The sequence below is a fragment of the Manis javanica genome, chromosome 14 (genome assembly GCF_040802235.1).
Source record: "Manis javanica isolate MJ-LG chromosome 14, MJ_LKY, whole genome shotgun sequence".
NCBI classification, from domain to species: domain Eukaryota; kingdom Metazoa; phylum Chordata; class Mammalia; order Pholidota; family Manidae; genus Manis; species Manis javanica.
This window is the reverse complement of record NC_133169.1, coordinates 80,403,494-80,423,505: the sequence shown is the minus strand read 5'-3', so window position 1 is coordinate 80,423,505 and position 20,012 is coordinate 80,403,494. Positions and strand designations below refer to the sequence as shown.

Here is a 20,012-nt window from a genome sequence, read left to right as displayed (position 1 = left end):
ATAACATCTATAATATGTGTTGTTTTTTGATTGGCTTTTTAAAATCTGGCATAATGTTTTATTGTGATAACTTTATTATCAATTAATCCATGTTCTGACATTTGTCAGTCCCTTTTATTGCATTCATTCCTTTTTGTTGCTGAATGTACTTGATGAGCATTAGGGTTTTTCCACACTTTTGGTTAAGAATAATGCTGCTGTGAACATTCATGGGCAAGTTTATTGTGATTATATGTTTTCAGTTCTCTTGGATATATAGAATTGTTGACTCATAAAAACATTTTTTAACGTTTTGAAGAGTACCTGAACTTTTCAAAGTGGCCATATTTTACACTCTGACCAGGAATGTGTGAGGAATTCAGTTTTGCTGCATCCTTGCCAATACTTGCTGTTTTGTCTTTTTGATTATAGCCATTTATTCCACATAAAAATGGAATGTGATTTAACTACTTATTTTCTTCTCATAGAGGCAAATTTCTGGAGATGTGTGATGATCTCTTAGCTAGAGTGGAACCACCACTTCGTAGTGTTTTGGAACAAGCCAGTAAGTATTTTTGTGATTAACTTGTGTATTAGACTCCTTGGAAAATATTATTTATTTAGTTACACAATTTTTCATTGTATGAACTACTTCAGTGCTATATTAATCTTCTTTTTATCTATATCTTCCGTCTGGAACACTCCCCTCTCCCCCTGCCCCATTAATCTTTTGATGATAAAATCCAGAGAAATCTAATAATTTTCCCAAGAAACCTAATTCAGACTCTGAGGTGGATATAAACATGTTATTTCATGGTGGTTATAAATTGTCTTTTGCTATGCTGTGTAGTAGTCTTGCAGGCTTTTCTGTCAGTGAATCCTTTGCAGAATGATAAATACAGCAGAAGGTGGATATGATACCACGTAGTTGAATGGGATGCTTTAATTTTATCTAAGGCTAAATAAATGGTGGAATGTTTTTTTAATTTGTATTTTTTCTACTTGAAGTATAAATTTTGATGCACAGTATTATATTAGTTTCAAGTATGCAATACAGTGGTTCAGCAGTTATCCACGTTATTAAGTCCTCACCCCAATTAGTGCATTTACTATCTGTCAATCTAGAAAGATGTTACAGAACCATTGGCTATATTCTCCATGGTGTACTTCCATCCCAGTGACCAATTTGTATTCTCATTGAGCTTTTTGTGGGTAGAAGTTTGATTTAGGAATATATTACTAATTTTCCCAAAATCTTCAACTAGCATTTACTTGGAGACCACTGTTGTGTTGGGTGTTCTTTCAGAGTCTTGGGATTTATTGTCATCTTAACACAGGCTCAACTTGTAAATCAGAGTGATTATGGCATAAAGAATGAACATGTTCTTTCCATACTGGGACAGCCCATTTTTCAAATAGCCCTCACAACAGATTGTTAGAGTTTGTTGCGTAAAACACGACCTGGAAACCAGGTGGTATTAAGAAGTACTTTATGAGTGACAGCAGAGTCTTGGGTGTACCTTCTTCCTTATGATGGGAGGAGACTAAACCTGTGTTCGAATCTGGACCGGTTGGAGTGCTGGAGTGGCTAAGTGTGCTTCTAAATACCCCTTTTTCTTTCATACCCTGTTGGGGTAACCCAGTATTTTGAGGCCCTCTTATTTTGCTTTATGGCTGGCTTAACTACTGAAGTTTTAGCAGTTCTCTGTGGAGGGCCTGTATGCTGCAGGACCTTGGGTATTCTTGGCTGCTCCCATTATTTTGAGCAGCAAGATGCACATTTTTCCAGATGCGGCATACCTTTGCACAAGTGTGCATGTACATGCATGTTGTGGAGGGGCTAAAGAAATGGTGGGGTTTTGTTAGCATTTGAGTTATTTTGTTGTGATAAGATGTTCAGTTTCTCTAATTTCATTGTAAAATACTAATTTAAAGGTTCTCTTTTCTAATTATTTAAGAGTTAAAGAAAGAAGATATTTATGCAGTGGAGATAGTTGGTGGTGCAACACGAATCCCTGCAGTGAAAGAGAAGATCAGCAAATTTTTTGGTAAAGAACTTAGTACAACGTTAAATGCTGATGAAGCTGTCACTCGAGGCTGTGCATTGCAGGTGAGTTTTTTTTCACAGGTGGCCATCTGGTCATTGTAACAAGATCGCAGTGGCTTTATGTATTTGACTAATAATCTGAAATTAGTTCAGGTTGATCTCAAGGTCTGAAGTTCTGAAACTTGTTATAAAATGGATATCAGGTTGGCATTCATAGATGGAATGTACCCTATAATGTGCAATAAGATGAATTCATTTACTAGAAACATAAGCCTGAAATGCTACTAGAATTTGGCATATTATCTATTATTTACATATAATATTGTACGTAATTAAAGGTTGGGGTTAAATGGAAAAATGGCCAAGAAGAGCTAGATTATATAGGTAGTTTGACAAATGGTAGAAGCTTCTGAAACTGCTTATACAGACAGCATTAAACTATTAATGTAAATATTTAAAGCCATTGGTGATGGTCATATGAAGTCATTATTTATAGGTCTTGTGATATCATTCATAATGTCTGTACTTTTTTCAAAAGGAATTTTAAATTATTATTCTAGTGTGCAATCTTATCACCTGCTTTCAAAGTCAGAGAATTTTCAATCACTGATGTGTTACCATATCCAATATCTCTGAGATGGAATTCTCCAGCTGAAGAAGGCTCAAGGTAGCTATGCTTATTAATCATTTTATACTTAAAGTTAATTCTGTTAAGTTTGAGTAAAGTATTTTCTTCCATTTCAACTTGTACATTTTATATAAGTTTGTAGATATCTCTAGCATTTTGTTACAGTGCATGAAGGAAAGTGATTAGTCATCAGAATAAATTTGTGTTCTTACATAGTATCCTATACTTGATCCTCCTGAAAGAATTGGTGTCTTTTATGTGCTGATTGAACTGTATTCCCTTTCTAAAAAACTGACTTTATATATGTATATATTGCCCCCGTTTTGCAAAATTCTTATAATCTGGAAATGATGCTGGTTGAGAAGAGTAACTAGAGCTATACAACAATTACAAACCTAGGATATATGGAAAAGTATTAGGATATTCTAAATTTGTGTGTGTTGTCTTTTTCCTCCACTCAGTGACTGTGAAGTCTTTTCAAAAAATCATGCTGCTCCTTTCTCTAAAGTACTCACATTTTATAGAAAGGAACCATTCACTCTTGAGGCATATTATAGCTCTCCTCAGGATGTGCCCTATCCAGACCCCGCAATAGGTAAGTAGAGTTGGGAATTACAAAAAGGAAGTTATGTGTACTTGGGAGAACTGGGATAGCAGAGCAAGTACAATATCCCAAAATGTGGGTATTATAGATCAGAAAAAATCCCCTTCTTCCAGTCCTGTTACCAGTTCAGAACCAGCAGGATGGTCATTATTTAATTGGATATCCTGTTGTGTGGTCAGTATTTCTTGGTTAATGCACATTGCGGGTGTGGTATACGTTCTGCATAATGTGCTAAATACTGAAAGGAGTTAAAGAAATGCAATTCTAAACCTGACATACAAGGTAGATGTGCACAGCAAATCATTAGGAAATGTGGTACCAGTGTCATAGGTTATGGAGCTGTGCTGGCTAGAGTCTTCATAGACTTTGAGAAACTCATAATCTGGGAATCATGCCCGTTGAGGAGAGTGAAACTAGAGTCACATGGTAATTACCGGAATATGTACATGGGTAAAGTATTAGGAATATTCTGAAAGGCACTTAGAAGTTGTGGAAAGTTAGCTTACTCTGCTTCCCTCATTTGTAAAACAGGAATGAGGATAATAATACTTACTAATACTTTGCAGAATTTTGTGTATTAAAAAACAAGGAAAGCCCTGATAATAGTAACTGATTCTAGAAAGGATGAATTCTTGGTGAGTGACGGAAGCAGTATGGAATCATTGGGGGGGCGGTTTTCAGGAAAGGAGGAGGTGACATACCTGTTTTAGGACTTTAACTGGCAAAGCACATAAAGATGAATTGGAATAAGGGACTGCAGGGAAGGAACTGGTTGGAGGTTTGAGAGATGGTTGGGTCCTTCACTGGGACAAGATCATAAGAATTCGGCTATATGGTAAATGAGGAAAGGGAAATCTGATGATGTAGTAAGAGTCTAAGAGTACTTACTTCACTTATTTGAACTGTCATCTTACTGACCTGTCGCTGGGAAATTGACATAGTCTGCCAGTATGGGCATATATCTTTGTTTGAATTGATCCTCTGAGGTTACGTTCTTTGTCTATTGTATGTCTGTAGCTCAGTTTTTAGTTCAGAAAGTCACTCCTCAGTCTGATGGCTCCAGTTCAAAAGTGAAAGTCAAGGTCCGAGTAAATGTCCACGGCATCTTCAGTGTGTCCAGTGCCTCTCTAGTGGAAGTGCACAAGTTTGAAGAAAATGAGGAGCCGATGGAAACAGATCAGAATGCAAAGGAGGAAGAGGTAATCTGGACACCTGACACCTTTTAGACCATTTGTGATGGCTGAGATGACTTCTCTAGAAATTTTAGCAAACAGACTGGGTAACAAGGAAGGAATATCGTGACAAAGCTGCTGAGTGGGTTTGCATGTGTCCCCAGCATGGGCCAACTAGCAGAAGGTCTGGACACAGAATTTATATAGAAATGGAACATAGTTGGCTTCCTCCTTCAGACCACATACTTCTCAACTTGAGTTATTATTCTTTCTGATGACTGAAGAATGCCTGAATCTCAGTTGATAATTTTTACAGGATAGATTTACACTCATTTGTGGGCACATGCACTGAGTCTTGTCCTTGTGCATCAAGATTGAGGCTTTAAGAAACTACAGATGTTTGAGTCTCAGTCTCACAGATGTTTTTGAGTTGGACTGGGCTAGGGTCCACATATCAGTAGTTTAAAAAATCTCCAAGGTCATTCTGATGTGCTGAAGGCATCAAAAACCAGTGATTTAGGTCTCCACAAACTTCTCACTGATTCAGGGTCTCTACAGACTTCTCTACTACTGTTGTCTGCCTTTGGTCTTTGTTTTTTAATTAAAATGTCATTTATTCACAATCTTACGGGGTTTCAAATACACAACACAGTGGTTCAATTTAAACCCACGTTACCAAGTCCTCACCCTCCCCATTGTGGGGAAGGGCTTGGGCCCTGCCAGGTCACGGCTTTGGTATGATACCCTGTTCTGTGAGGTCTGTTCTTTTCTCCAGGTGTATGCAGTGTGGTGCAGTCTTTCCTGTTGCCCTTTCAGGATTAGTTGTATTAAATTATATTTTCGTATTATTTGTGGTTTTAGGAGGAGGCTTCTGTTTCACCTCTCATGCCGCCATCTTTAATCCATGGTAGCTTTTTTTCCCTCATTGATTCTTTCTATTTAAATTTATTTCTGCTCTGATGTTTTTTTATGCTCCTTCTTCTACCTACTGACTTTGGGCTTCATTTGTTCTTTTTGTAGTTTCTTTAATTGTGAGTTTAGACTCTTTATCTGGGACTATTGTTCTTTCTTGAGGTAAGCCTGTGTTTGCTATATACTTTCCTCTTAGAATGTCCTTTGCTACATCTCACAGGTTTTGGGCTGTTGAGTTGTTTTTTCCATTTGTCTCCATATATTGCTTGGTATCTGTTGTAATTTTGTCATTGGTGCGTGGATTCTTTAGAAGCATGTTGTTACCCTCCATGTGTTTGTAGCCTTTCTGGTTTCATACCATTGTGGTCAGAGAGGCTGCTTGATACAATTTTAATCTTTTTGAATTGATTGAAGCTCTTTTTGTGGCCTAGTATGTGATCTGTTCTGGAAAGCATTCCATGTACACTTCAGAAGAATGTGTATCCTGCTGCCTTTGGGTGGAGTGTTCTGTAGATGTCTGTTAGGTCAAATCTAGTGAATTGTTCAGTGCCTGTTTCCTTATTTTCTGTCTGGTTGATCTGTCTATTGATGTGAGTGGTGTGTTAAAGTCTCATACAATGAGTGTGTTGCAGTCTGTTTCCCCCTTTAATTCTGTTAGTCTTTGTTTTACATATTTAGGTGCTCCTATGTTGGGTTCATAGGTATTTATAATGGTTGTATCCTTTTGTTGGACTGACCCCTTTATCATTATGAAATGTCCTTTATCTCTTGTTAGTTTGTTTTGAAATCTATTTTGTCTGATACAAGTACTGCCTCTCCTGCCTTTCTCCCCCTATTACTTATACAAACTATCCTTTTCCATCCTTCACTTTTAGTCTGTGTAGGTCCTTGGGTCTGAGATGAGTCTCTTGTAGGCAGCATATAGCTGTGTCTTGTTTTTTTTTTTTTATCCATTCTGTCACTGTTTTGATTGGTGCATTCAGTCCATTTACATTCAAGGTGATTATTGATAGATATGTACTTATTGCCACTGTAGCTTTAGATTTGTGGTTACCAAAGGTTGAAGGATAGCTTCCTTAATATCTAACAGTCTATCTTAAATCGCTAATTATTCTATTTGAAACACAATCTAAAGGTACTTTTTTTCTTAACCCCTTCTTTCTCCTCCTCCACACTTTATATATTAGGTGTCATATTGTGCACTTTTTGTGTATCCCTTGACTGATTTTGTGAGTAGTTGATTTAATTTCGTACTTGCTTGATAATTAATTGGTCTTCTGCTTTTACTGTGAGTTTATTTTCTCTGGTGATAGCTGTTTAGCCTTAGGAACATTTCCATCTAGATGGGTCCCTTTAACATATTCTGTAGGGCTGGCTTAGTGGTGGTGAATTCCTTCAACTTTTATCAAAAATTGTTTGACCACTGCTTCAAATTTAAATGATAATCTTGCCAGGCAGACGATTCTTGGTCAGAGGTCCTTCTGTTTCATTATATTAAATATATCATGGCACTCCCTCTGGCCTTTAAGGTGTCTGTTGAGAAGTCTGCTGATAGTCTGATGGGCTTTCCTTTATAAGTAATCTTTTTTCTCTCTCTGGTTGCTTTGAATACTCTTTCTTTGTCCTTGATCTTTGCCATTTTAATCATTATATGTCTTGGTGGCGTCTTCCTAGGGTTTCCTTTGTTAGGGACTCTGAACTTCCATGACCTGAGTGTCTGTTTCCTTTCCCAGTTTGGGGATGTTTTCAACAATTACTTCCTCAAAAAGGCTTTCTATCCCTTTTTCTCTCTCTTCTTCTGGTATCCCTGTTATGCAAATATTGTTTCGTTTGGATTGGTCACAGAGCTCTTCTATTACTCTTGTTCCTAGAGATCCTTTTTCTCTTGGTTTTTTGGCTTCATTGTTTTCTTGCTCCCTAATTTCCAGATGATTTACAACTTCTTCAGCCTGTGAAAGCGTGCTGTTATATCTCTCCATTGTATGTTTCATTTCAGTTACTGTGTTCTTCAGCTCTGAGTGACTCCTTTGGAGGTTGTCTGTCTTTTGAGGTCCTCCCTGAGATTTTGGTTACTTTTCTGTAAATCTGTCAGCATGTTCATAACTTTTCTTTTGAAGTCTTTACCAAGAAAGTTGGTGATTTCAGTTTCACTCAGCCCTCTGCCCTCTTTGTCATGTTTTGTCTTGTAGTTTTGTTTGGAACCAATTCCTCTGCCTCTTCATTCTTTTCTAGTGTTTCCTATGGAACACCAGGTTTATGGAGGATGGGCCCTCTAGGACCCAGAAGCTCAGTTCCCTTCGTGGGATCCCCAGCTGTTGGTGTGCAGTGGGTGGGGCACCTTTCTGTCTGGCTGTAGTGATTTGATGTCATGTTGGCTGTGTGGGCTGTCAGCTGATGGCCTGCACGGGGAGAATACTCGCGGCTGCTGCTGGAGTTACTGTGTGCAGAGCCACCCTCCTCCCAGCCAGCAGCAATGGTGGGGACTGCAGGTGAGCAAGGCAAGCAGGACTGGAGCCTGCTGGGAGGAATGGCTCCCAACGCTGGCTCCTGCAGTACTTCCCCTGCTTGGCTGAGACAGGGCCAAGAAAGCTCGGAGGGTCTTCCTGTGCCTTTATGGCTGCCACGCCTGTGTCCACTGCTGGGTCAGGTGGGCCGTGTGCACAGGGAGGAGACTCAGTGCTGTGCCACTGGAGCTGCTGTGGCTGGAAGCACCCGGCTTGCAGCAATGGTGGGAGCAGCAGGCGAGCAGGACAGGTGCCTGCTGGGAGGAAGGAGTTCCCGGGGCTGCCTTCTGTAGGCAGTTCCCTGGCTATCTCTGACCAGAGCAGTGTGTAACTCTTGTCCCCCCGGTGCCCCTCTCACTGCTGGGAAGTCTTTCAAATTGCCCACTTTCCTTTTGTCTCAGTGGCCGGCAGTGTTTACCTGTTCTCTGTAAGTGGCTGGAATCTCTGCCCCACTGAGTGTTCTGTCTTTGTTGTCCAGCACCATGTAACATGGGTTCGCGTTCCTGGAGCAGGTCTCCAGGGGTGGGGTTCAGCAGTCCTGGGCCACTACTCCCTGCCTGTTCCATTCCTCTTCCTCCCACGTGTGGGCTGGGTGGGGGAGGGCTTGGGTCCTTCTGGATCATGGCTTTGCCACGTCACCCTTCTCTGTGAGGTCTTGTCTTCTTCCTCAGATGGAGGTAATCCGTTCTGCAGTCTTCAGGTCATTTTCAGGTTTAGTTTTATTTGCTGTGTTTTTGTGTTCTATGTGATTTTGAGAGGTTTCTGCCTTGCCTTCTTTTTCCCAGAATCCAGTTTTCTTTTAACAGAGTTCTCAACGTGCTCATCTCCCCTAATGCATGCAGTCAGTGGTTGTACTTTAGAGGTTGAAAGAGCTGATTTAAAGAAGTAGTTTTATTGAAATATAGTTGATGTACATCTGAAACCAATATGATAATGTATAACATAGTGACTATATGTATTACTACATGCTCACCATAATGAATGTAGTTGCCATGTCACTATATAAGGATATTATAATACTGGCTATATTCCCTATACTGTACTTGCATTGCTGTGACTAATTTATTTATAATTTGAAGTTTGTACCTCTGTCTCCTTTACCTGTTTCATCCACCCCCATCCATCTGTTTTGTTTAGATTTTACATACAAGTAAAATCATACTGTATCTGATTTATTTCACTTAGCATAATACCCTGTAGGTGCATCCATGTTGTAAATGGCAAGATTTCACTCTTTTTCAGGGCTAAGTAATATTCTCTTGTATTTGTACTACATCTTCTTTACCATTCATCTGTCAGTGGACACAGGTTGCTTCCATATCTTGCCTACTGTAAATAATGCAATAAACATAGTGGTGTATATACTTTCTCAAATTAGTGGTTTTGTTGTCTCCAGGTAAATTCCCACAAGTGGAATTGTTGGGTTGTATGGCATTCCTATTTTTAGTATTTTGAGAACTTCCAATACTGCTTTCCATAGTGGCTGTACCAGTTTACATTCCTATGAACAGTGTATAAGGGTTCCCTGAAAAGGCTGATTTAAAAACTGCTTGAAAAATTTAAGACGTAGGAGAGAAATTTGTTCATGAGGAAGCTTGGGAGAAATGTGTTTTCTCTTCAGGTTACACTATATTGAATATGGCTGCATGGTGTGCTGTGAATACTGCTGTGGCCTACCAAGGAGTCCCGCAGCTGCTTGCTTGTGTAAGAGCAGGACAGGGCATTTGTTCCTCCGTTACACAGCGGTCCAGAGGACTTTGGTGTTGTGGTGACATATGCATCATAATTGGGATTTGAGTCTAGGTCTTCTGATTTCTGGTAGTTGAGCAGGAATTCCATACCATGTGATTTTTGCCAACATGTCATGTAGATTGCTTAGTCTTTCACTAGTATTTCCTAGTTTCAGGTTTTGATGTGACCTGTTTTTCAGAAGATGCAAGTGGACCAAGAGGAACCACATGCTGAAGAGCAGCAGCAGACACCAGAAAATAAGGCAGAGTCCGAGGAGATGGAGGTATAAGTTGTGGTTGAGATATGTATGATCTGCAGTGCTTCCTTTATGGGTGTGGTTGGGATACCAGGCCTTAGAATGTGGCTATATTAGGAATTCTCCATCTATTGAATAATTTTAAAGCAAGGTGTGTTTAGCAAGAGGATCTTTCAACTCTGGTTGATACCTGGGAAGAAACCATTTAAACTCTAGTTACTAGGCTAGTGACTGGTTCATGCTGGTTTCTGAATTGCTGTTACTATAAGCTTTTCTATCTGTAATTCATTCTTTCCTGGAAAACAATGAAACATCATTTTTCCAAATTCTGTCAATTCTCTGAAACTTGTCTTTTTGCCAAAAGATGTTTTAAATAATAATATTTTTAAAAATAGTGTGAATAATTTATTTATCCTAACCATTTATATAAATGAATATATAACATTTTGAATACAACCTGCTATTTGCGTTTTGGGTATTCAAGTATTCTTGTTTAAATTTGTCACTGATTGTGGCATTTAAAAAAATAGGCATAGCCTTTAGGTAGCATAAACCTGTGAGTTATCTTCATGTCCATCAACAAATTTTAATTATTTTCCTTTAGCTGTGAAAATAATTGTAAACAAAAAAATAATGGACAGAAGAAAGGAAAGGTCTACTTACAGTCCTTTTCCAGGTGGAAAACCATTCATGTTTTTAGTTGGGGTGGGTGCATGAATGGGAGAGAGAAGCATTTACTCTCTGTGTTTGTGTAAGGTTGGGGAGGAGAGAGACGTCGTCCCCCTGCTGCCCCACCCTCCCCATATGCTGTGGAGCTGTGGGAAATGTTTGTTACTGAGACTTCCTCCGTAAGGTGGCTCAGAAACTGGGGTCTTTTACCATACTGTTTCTATGGGAAATGAAATGATACATATATTTCAGCAACTGATTAAAGTTACTTGGAAATGACTTTGAAATTATAGAAAAGGTTCTAGATGAATTGAAAGTTTAAGATAAAAAACAATAACAACAAAAAACAACTGGGATGAATATTTTCCTAATCTGTGGATCAGGAAGGGCTTTCAAAGCATAAAGGCAATGATGAAAGTAATCGCAAGGGAAAAGATGGATTGGTTCAACAATAAAAACAGCATTTGTATAAATAAAACAGTGTGAAATCGGAAAAAAGTAGAAGAGCCAATCATTTGGGGAAAAAATCACTAAAATCCTAAGAGTTGGGAAATGAAATATGACTAGGCAAATTAAAGAAATAAGAGTGGCCTGTGTGTGAAAAAAGGTTATTGCCAAAATAAAACAATAGTAAGATGATGGTCAATGAATTCCTGTTTGTGCAATGGATTCTCTCTATGTGAGAATGTTAATAGGTGTAGACATTCTAGAAATCATATTGATAATGTTTCTGATCAATAAAATTGCATGTCCTTGCACCAGTATTTTCATATGCATATGTATATTTAGATAGGAGTGGGAGAAAATTAGAGAAGATCTGAGAGTGATGGGAGGTCTGTGTGTGTGCACATGCAGTTCAGGGGTAGTAAGTACATTCACACTGTGGTGCAGCCCGTCTCTGGAAGTCTTCCAGCTTGCTGAACTGAAACTGTATTCATTATACAGCAGTTCCCCATTTCTCTATTCCCTCTTCCCCCCCCGCCCCTGGCAACAGTGGTTCTGTCTCTATGGATTGGGCTACCATAAAGTACTTACATTATTTTTAACTTCATATTTTATGTGATTTTAAAATAATAAAGTATATTATTATAAGAAATATCCCTAGGTTATTTAAATGATCAAAAAATAAAGTTAATAAAAAAGCAAATGCAGTTTTAGAAATGGGACCCATCTGGCAATTTAAGGTAGTCTGCATATGTTTATTCTTAATGGTTTCATTATTTTAGACCTCTCAAGCTGGATCAAAAGACAAAAAGGTGGACCAACCACCTCAAGCCAAGAAGGCAAAAGTGAAGACCAGTACCGTTGACCTGCCAATTGAGAATCAGCTATTATGGCAGATAGACCGAGAGATGCTCAACCTGTACATTGAGAATGAGGTGGTTATTTCAATTATCTTAGAACAATAAGCTAACAAATTAATGTGACCATAGTGTTCAAATTCTGTGTTTAGTGACCTCCATGCATTTTTGGTTGTTTGGAATTTGAGAAAATAATTGTAGATTTTTGGGTACTGCAAGGGCGTGAGTTTTAACAGGTCCCATGTAATGTCAAATCTTCCATGGTGACATTGTGTCTGTATTGCTAGAAGGTCTGTAATGAGATCTTTGACATTATGTTCTTGGTTTAGGGGAGTTGTTCACGTGTGGGTGTGTGAGTATGTTTGTTCACCAGAGAGGGGCTATTTGAGGTGGTGGGTCATGGAAGTTGATCAGTAGGAGAAATCACATAGCACTGATAGTAGCACTATTTGTTCATTAGTTCCTTCTCCTTTTGCCTGGGCCATATGTAACTTGTTTTGGTGAGTGATTGAAGGTTTGGGTCCCTGGAGCACAATTAATAAATTAATTATTGTCTGTCTGGTTTCTTACCATGTTATCCGATGGATCTTAGGGTTTTGTTTTACAGAACCGTAAGCATTTATATGAACCATATGAACAATGTGACTTTTCTTGGTATTGTAATGCATTAGAATATACCACCTTGTGACATTAAGCTAGTAGTTTCTTAAAGTTTCACTTGTCTTCAATTATTTTCTTTATTTTTGCTTTTGAGTTTCTGAATCTTGATATTTCTATTGCTCTTTTTTCTAAGCACACCCACAAAGCTCTCACTTGATCTTCACAATTTACCGAGGACTAATGCTTCCAGCTTTCCTTTCTTGAATGATGCGCAGAACTAAAAGGATCTGGGGAAGAAGGATTCTTTTTATAATCTTAGTACTTAATATTTAAGAAGAAATGGCCTACTTTTCTGAATGTCTAATATGCCATTCTCAGGGTAAGATGATCATGCAGGATAAACTGGAGAAGGAGAGGAATGATGCTAAGAACGCAGTAGAGGAATATGTGTACGAAATGAGAGACAAGCTTAGTGGCGAATATGATAAGTTTGTGAGCGAAGATGTAAGTATGCACCACAGTGTTGTGCCTATCTCTTACGTGTCTTCTGGGAGCATCCTTAAATGTGTTAGAAGGGAAGTTTGCGTATATAGGTATACAGTAAAATGATTAAAAGTGTGCTTTTTTAGGAGAAAAGATTTATATGATTTTATATTGCATTTCTTTATTAGTGGGGTGTTTCCCAAAAGTTAGTCTTTGCACATCACTTTTTGATAAATTTGCATGCTATTATTTTCATAGTATTTATCTTTAAGTTGGCCCACTTTTCCACAAAGTTTAACTTATCCTTTTATTCAGGTGTACTTGACCTATATAACATTATGTTAGTTTCAGGTGTACAACATAATGATTCCGTTTTTGTATACTCTGGGAAATGATCATAATAAGTCTAAACCTATACACAGTTAACAAAAGTTTTTTTTTCTTGTGATGAGAACTTTTAAGATCTACTCTCTTGGCAACTTTCAAATAATGCAGTATAGGATTACTAACTATATAAATATACTTATTTTTAAATGCAGTTTTTAATTGTGAAATTTTCCAACATACCCAAATGTCCCCTACAACAGAGAGTAACATAATAACACCCCTTGAATTATCAAGGAAAACACATTTTGCCAGTCTTATTTTCTGTTTTTCCCATTTTCCTACTATGTGTGTGTTTTAAAGCAAAAAATCGAGGTATATTGCAGTCTGTATCTCTGACTCCACTTGTCAGTCATCCAATTTTTGATTGCCCTAATTGGAATATTTTCTTCATCTTTAGGATCGTAACAGTTTTACCTTGAAACTAGAAGATACTGAAAATTGGTTATATGAGGATGGAGAAGACCAGCCAAAGCAAGTTTATGTTGATAAATTGGCTGAATTAAAAGTAAGTGATTCTTGAAAGCACTAAGTGTCCTGAACCCAGACTGTAATTTCCAAGGAGAATATCTGAAAATTGGGAGGAATTCTCATATCAGTAATGAAGATAGGCCGAAAGTAATTAAAAAACTGTATCCTCTATCACTTAGATTTGTTAGCTTTCTCACTTTTAGAACCTCATAGTTAACAGAAGGATTTTTCTGAAAATTGAATTTAGACTTAAAATGTTCACTGAATTGGAGATGGAATATATTCTTGGTGTCAAGAGGTTCAGAGACTAGCAAGATGTCTCAAAGGCACCTGCTGTGTTATTTGGACAAAGTACTGTATATAGTTTTGATTCTCGGTAGAGCAAAAAGTATCTGATTTTAAATTTAAATAATCTGATTGTTAACCTTTAGGGTTAAAAGTACAAAAAGAACTATCTTAAGTTTAGGTCTTGTGTTTGGAAAAGAATGCAGATGCTCAAGAGCAACTTTGGGCATTTCTCTGGATTAGTTTCTTGTCAGGCTGGGCCATTGGGACTGACCCTCTGGAATGGAATTGCTCAAGTGTAGTAGTGCCTGCAGTTTCCTGCATTCTGGAGAGAAGAGCAAGAGCCTCCAGGGAGGTCCTTCCTACTGAGTTTTTTGTTTCACTTTTTAATTGTGGACGATGTCAAAACACATGAAAGTGATCATAAAGAAAAAAATAATAGCTTCAACTGTTGTCAAGTTATGATCAGTTGTGTTTCATTTCTGCTCCCTCTCCCACTTCCAAACATTTATAGATGATTTCTAACTTCTTCTTTTCCAGCATTTATAGACAATTTCTAACTTTAAGCCTCTCTGTCCTTAAGCAAAGCCCAGTGTTGTGATTAGGGGAGCTGGAATTCCATCTCAGGTCTGACTCCAAAGTTTGGAAATATTTAACATTTTATATGTTAACTTGAAGCGAGTCCCAGTGAGTCCCTCCTGTTTGATATAACCAAAAAATATTTTAATATGCATTTACAAAAGAAAATGTAAATTTCAGCTGTACCATTATCACTAGTAAAAAAAAAATAACACCATGAATTCAGTTTTCTAGTTCTTCACAAATTCTTTAGTTTCTTTGACTCATGATCCATATAAAGTCCATATAGTCTGTTGATGTCTCTTAAGTCTTTGTCTCTAGTTCTCCATCCATCATTTCTCTCCCCTTATTTAGTTGATGGAAAACATTTGTATGTTTTCCCCCCCAGTCTGGGTTTTGCTGATTTTCATTTCTATGTTTAATGTTATTTGGTGAAATGGCTGGTTAGATCTAGAGCCTTCATCAGATTCAGGTTTTAAGAAATTTTTTTGGCAGTTGCACTCTGTATTTAGTTCAGTAATTTTTGGTTGTCTCTCAACTGTGTTTTGAGAATTAGGACTCAGGTGACAAGTTGACGTGGCTCCGCATGAAACAGTATTGAGTTATATTCTCATAACTAGCCTGTGGATATTTTTCAGTGGGCTGAGGGAAATATTTAACATTTTATATGTAGCACATGGAGATAAAATGGACTTTAATCCATAATCAGTCTTAGTAATAGCAGGAACAGTACTCTGATAGTTTAAGCTGTCCTGTGAATAATTTGCATATTTTCTTTTCTGTTAAGAGTCTAGGTCAGCCTATTAAGATGCGATTCCAGGAATCTGAAGAAAGACCAAAATTATTTGAAGAACTAGGGAAACAAATTCAACAGTATATGAAAGTGATCAGCTCTTTCAAAAACAAGGTACCTTTTTCTCTTTCCTCCCTGTTGTTCTGGTAAAGTTTTGAGGCATATACACAGTAGTTTTTCTTCTTATTCTTTCTTTATTGTTTAATAATGTTCTCTTTTTGATTGTTAATATGTAATTGAATCTTACTAAGAACCTGGGATTCACTGCTGCTCTTTACTAGGTGGCATCTGGGATTGGACATTGCCTACTTCCCTTTTCTTGCTGTGAGGCGCTTCATGGGGGCCTAACCTGCTCCCTCCTGATCTTTCTGAGAACAGATCCGGCGTGTGATTCAGTTTGTTACACAGATGTAGGACTGTCTCAACAGTAAACTTAACAGCCTTCTGAGCATTTTAGGATATATACTGCACAGATACATTGTCTCATTCAACCCACACAGTACCCCTATGAAGAACGTGGCAGTATCAGCATTTATAGATAATTTCTAACTTCTTTAAGCCTCTCTGTCCTTAAGCCCAATGTTGTGATTAGGGGAGCTGGAATTCCATCTGAGGTCTGACTCCAAAGTTTGGGTTCCCAACCACTCCCACTCTTCTGCAGGTTCTTGATGTATTGTTAGTGTGAGAAATAACAATAAATTGAGCTTGTTATTTTTTAAAAATTTGCTTTTGAAACCCTTTCTTTAAAAAACTGTGTTAACTGTTTGGATTAGTAACTAGTATGCCTAATCCTCAGCTCTCTAATGACATGTAATTTTTTTGTATTGTGAAATCAACTTTGTAAGATTTTGTATAAGGCATGTGCATCCTGGTGAAGTCTTTTAGTTGCCACCTTGTGTGTGTCTTTGGCCTTTAAATCTATTTCTTGAGTGTTTTAAAAACTGGATTACTTTTCCTTGAATATTTGTAAGGAACTGAATGTTTGTTTAGATGGTGAAGCTAAATGTGCTTCACTGAATGATTGTAACTTTTTGAAAGATGGTGAAGAGCTAGACAGTATTTGGGTGGGGAGAATAATCTTTGACTTACCCGGTTGACTACTGGTTCTAGGAGGACCAGTATGACCATTTGGATGCTGCTGACATGACGAAAGTGGAAAAAAGCACGACTGAGGCCATGGAGTGGATGAATAACAAGCTGAATCTGCAGAACAAGCAGAGCCTGACCGTGGAGCCGGTTGTCAAGGCAAGAGATATAGAAGCTAAAATTAAGGTAATTTACAGCACTAAATATGTCATATTCTTTTCTTACCGGCCTTCCTATTTATTATTAATAGTCCTTAAAATGGCGTTTAGGAGGGGACTTCATGATTGTACCTTAGCTTCTGGTTTGGGGATTGGGTGAGAGAGGGTGGACTTGGTTTACTTGTCATGGAAAATTTATTTTAAAAGAAGCCACAGTTTTCTCTCTGACGATTCTAGGAGCTGACAAATATCTGTAGCCCTATAATTTCAAAGCCAAAACCCAAAGTGGAACCTCCAAAAGAGGAGCACAAAAATGCAGAGCAGAATGGACCTGTGGATGGACAAGGAGACAGCCCAGGCCCTCGGGCTGCGGAGCAGGGCGCAGACGCAGCGGTGCCTTCAGATCCAGACAAGAAGCTTCCTGAAATGGACATTGATTGATTCCAGCAATTGTTTATATTAAAACAGACTATTATAAAGCTTTAAGTTGTCAACTTTGTTCTAAATATCAACTAGAGCAATCAAATACTGGAGATTTCTTAGTTTTTAGAGGGCTTGGGGGGAGGGGATCTATAGGTAATGTATGGAACATTTTGACTTCTAGATAGCTAGATACGGAAATTAAGTGCATTGTATCTTTTTCATAATGGTACTATTTAGAAGCTTAGTCAGCCTTACTGAGCTTACGTTTCACTCCTTTTATGTTTAATCATGCTTATTATACAAAGATAAGTTTGTTTTGAAAAGTTGAGTTATAGCAAAAGCTGTAACTCGCTATCAGGCAGACTTTTCGTTATGACGTGTATGGCAGGAACTCTAACTGGGCTTCAAAAATTGGTCGTGGAGATTGCCACGGACTCCCTGCCTGGTGTTGGGAGGCGGGAGGGCCCTTATTTCTGAGGGCTGGAGTGTGGTTCGGCGTGGATTACATAGCAGCATAGAAGAGGTGTGCACTGAGTTGATCCACACCCTACTTCCTCTCCACTTCCGCCCTCTCCCCACCATCCCCAGGAAGGAGCCCCCAGTGCAGACGCCATGTGCTCTCCGGGGAAAATAGACCCTTCTGCTGGGGCATGTTGCTGACCAAGGATTCTAGACCTGGAGGCTCTCGGAGAAATTATGTCGCTGAAAGCATGTTCGCTGATAGCCTAAGCATCCAAGTCTAAGTAATTTTCTCTTTGGAAGGTTAGAATTGGGTAGATGTGTTGTCAGATGTAGGGATGGTAAATTTAATCGAGGACTTGATTTCTTGTTTATTATGGTGCAAAGATTTGTATCCCGGCCTGCTTATTCAGGTGAGAGATGTGTAAATTTGAGGTATAGCTTCAAGTCTTAGGACAAATAGTTAAACGTTCTTTGTAGCTCATTCACAGTCACTTGTGTGTTAAGTGTTAATATCTGTCATGAACCAGCCAATTTGTATGTGATAAACAAGTGACAGATCATACAAAAAATTTAAGAGACTGGATTGTACTGGATGAGTCTGAAATTAGTGTTACAGACGGGTGGTGCCTGACTTCAGCAACACCTCATTTCTGACTGTGCAGACGGCATCGGGAGCTGCAGAGCATTCCCTGTGACTGTCCTTTGGGGTGGTGTCGATAGGAATGAGGCATTTTGGAAACCCCAAGGGAAGCTGTGTCAGAGGGCAGAGCTGGTACCCGCCTTAGAAACTCACAAGCTTTGTTGGTTACATTTTGGATCTTCATAGAAATCCTTCCTCTGTATAACAGAGTGCCTCTGTTCATGTTGGCTTATGTTAGAAATGAGATTACACTTTGCATATTTACAGTAAGTCTTTGCCCATCTCTTCACTAAAAATTTTTAGTGTTAGGAGCTATAAAGTGCTGCAGAGAAACTGCTTAGAGAGAACGACGGTGAAAGTGTATTTATGTTGGTGTGTGAGCTTCAGGCAAGCCAGGATGTGGCCCTACTCTTTGAGCACCTCTATCCACTCTCTGCCTGTCCTGCTTCAAGAGTGCCAGCTGGCCTGCTGGGAGGGCAATGGCTACTTCGCAGTGTTGGCTGCAGGATGGAGCCAATTCTTATGCAACTGACTCAGTCCTTAATGGCCATTTCTTCTAAAACAACTTTTGTGTGTGGGGGGGAGGGTATGGGTGATGAATTTGAAGTTTAAACTAGAAGTAAAATGATGTGGTCTACTTGCTCTCTGTTTATTCAGGCTTTAAGACCAATTGGATGTACATAGACACCCCAGAGAGAGTGTGATAATGACTTGTGTGCAAACAAGTATTTATCCAGGTTGCGTTATCTGAATTGGTTTGTTAAAGCTCCAGGCCACATTCTTACACTAAAAAACATTCAGTAAACATGAGACAAGTTTAGGAAAAATTAATAAAAGAAATCTGTCTTAAAACACTCAATGTTTTCCTTAATTTCATGACAAAGGGTGGTGTGTGTGTGTACGTATGTATGTATGTATGTGCAGTAAATACTTTTCTTCAGAGGTGAGAGCCCTCTTAGCTGAGTTGCAGTTAACTTTTTTTTATTAAAGTATCATTGATACACAATCTTGTGAAGGTTTTATATGAACAACATGTGGTTTCAACGTTCCCCCATATTATCAAGACCCCCGCATCAGCCCCTGTTGTATTACGGTCTTACCAGCGCAGTAAGAGTTGCGGTTAACTTGTCAGAGACCTCCACTCTCAAGAACAGTTGAGGCAGAGCACATTGGGTGGCTGGAAGTTGCTTTTTTGTACTCGGCATATCCCACGTTGAGTCTTGGCCCAGTTCTCTGGCGTTGGAATCCTTACTTTGTTGCTGTGAGTGGGTCTTAGTAGCAGTAGGTGGGCTGTGGCCCCATCAAGGGCCAGTGCCAGGACTGATACCTGCCTCTTTAAAAGCCGGCATGGCCCAGAATGTGCTAGTGACAGTTACCACTGGATGTGTGGTGTGAGTGTGTGTGGTTGTACTTGAGGGGTGGTGAGGAGTGTTGACCCAAAGGGGCTGAAGCCATCAGAAGAGACTTAACTGCACAGGTGTGGAAGCCTGTACAGGAAGGGCTCCAGGGCGCTACTTGCTGGAGTTCTGCAGACCTGGTGCTCGTGCTAGAAGGATCTTACCTGCCAGGACCTACTAACCGCCTGTGCCAGCCACCTTTGGGAACACATTCCTAGTAAGGCTGGCTTTCTCCTGGTCCTCTGACTTTGGGAGGTGAGTGGGCAGCCTGGGACCAGTCAGCAATCATGCAGAGCACAGCCATTTCACAAGGGTGTTGGGGTCATGTGGAAAGATCCCCATTCACCCAGGAGAGGTACCAGTGTCCTTGCATGTCATGGGAAGAGTGTAGAGGCGAGGCCAGGGCAGGTGTGGAAGCCGTGTGATGCGGCAGTTTCAGTTTAATGTG

At 39.1% G+C, this 20,012-nt stretch overlaps 1 protein-coding gene across 2 annotated transcripts in view; it reads left to right on the top strand.

The window, feature by feature from the left end:
• Window positions 1-17,124, top strand: part of HSPA4 (heat shock protein family A (Hsp70) member 4) — a 66,530-nt gene extending 49,406 nt beyond the window's left edge. For both annotated transcript variants that reach the window (XM_037003553.2, XM_037003555.2), the window contains 12 exons: window positions 468-544; window positions 1,938-2,089; window positions 2,587-2,693; window positions 3,116-3,249; window positions 4,276-4,457; window positions 9,777-9,860; window positions 11,729-11,881; window positions 12,782-12,907; window positions 13,671-13,778; window positions 15,393-15,512; window positions 16,509-16,670; window positions 16,880-17,124. In XM_037003553.2, the coding sequence (XP_036859448.1) occupies window positions 468-544; window positions 1,938-2,089; window positions 2,587-2,693; window positions 3,116-3,249; window positions 4,276-4,457; window positions 9,777-9,860; window positions 11,729-11,881; window positions 12,782-12,907; window positions 13,671-13,778; window positions 15,393-15,512; window positions 16,509-16,670; window positions 16,880-17,083 (1,609 nt within the window). In that variant the 3' untranslated portion in view covers window positions 17,084-17,124. The remainder of the gene's footprint in view (window positions 1-467; window positions 545-1,937; window positions 2,090-2,586; window positions 2,694-3,115; window positions 3,250-4,275; window positions 4,458-9,776; window positions 9,861-11,728; window positions 11,882-12,781; window positions 12,908-13,670; window positions 13,779-15,392; window positions 15,513-16,508; window positions 16,671-16,879) is intronic.
• Window positions 17,125-20,012: the final 2,888 nt, after the last annotated feature.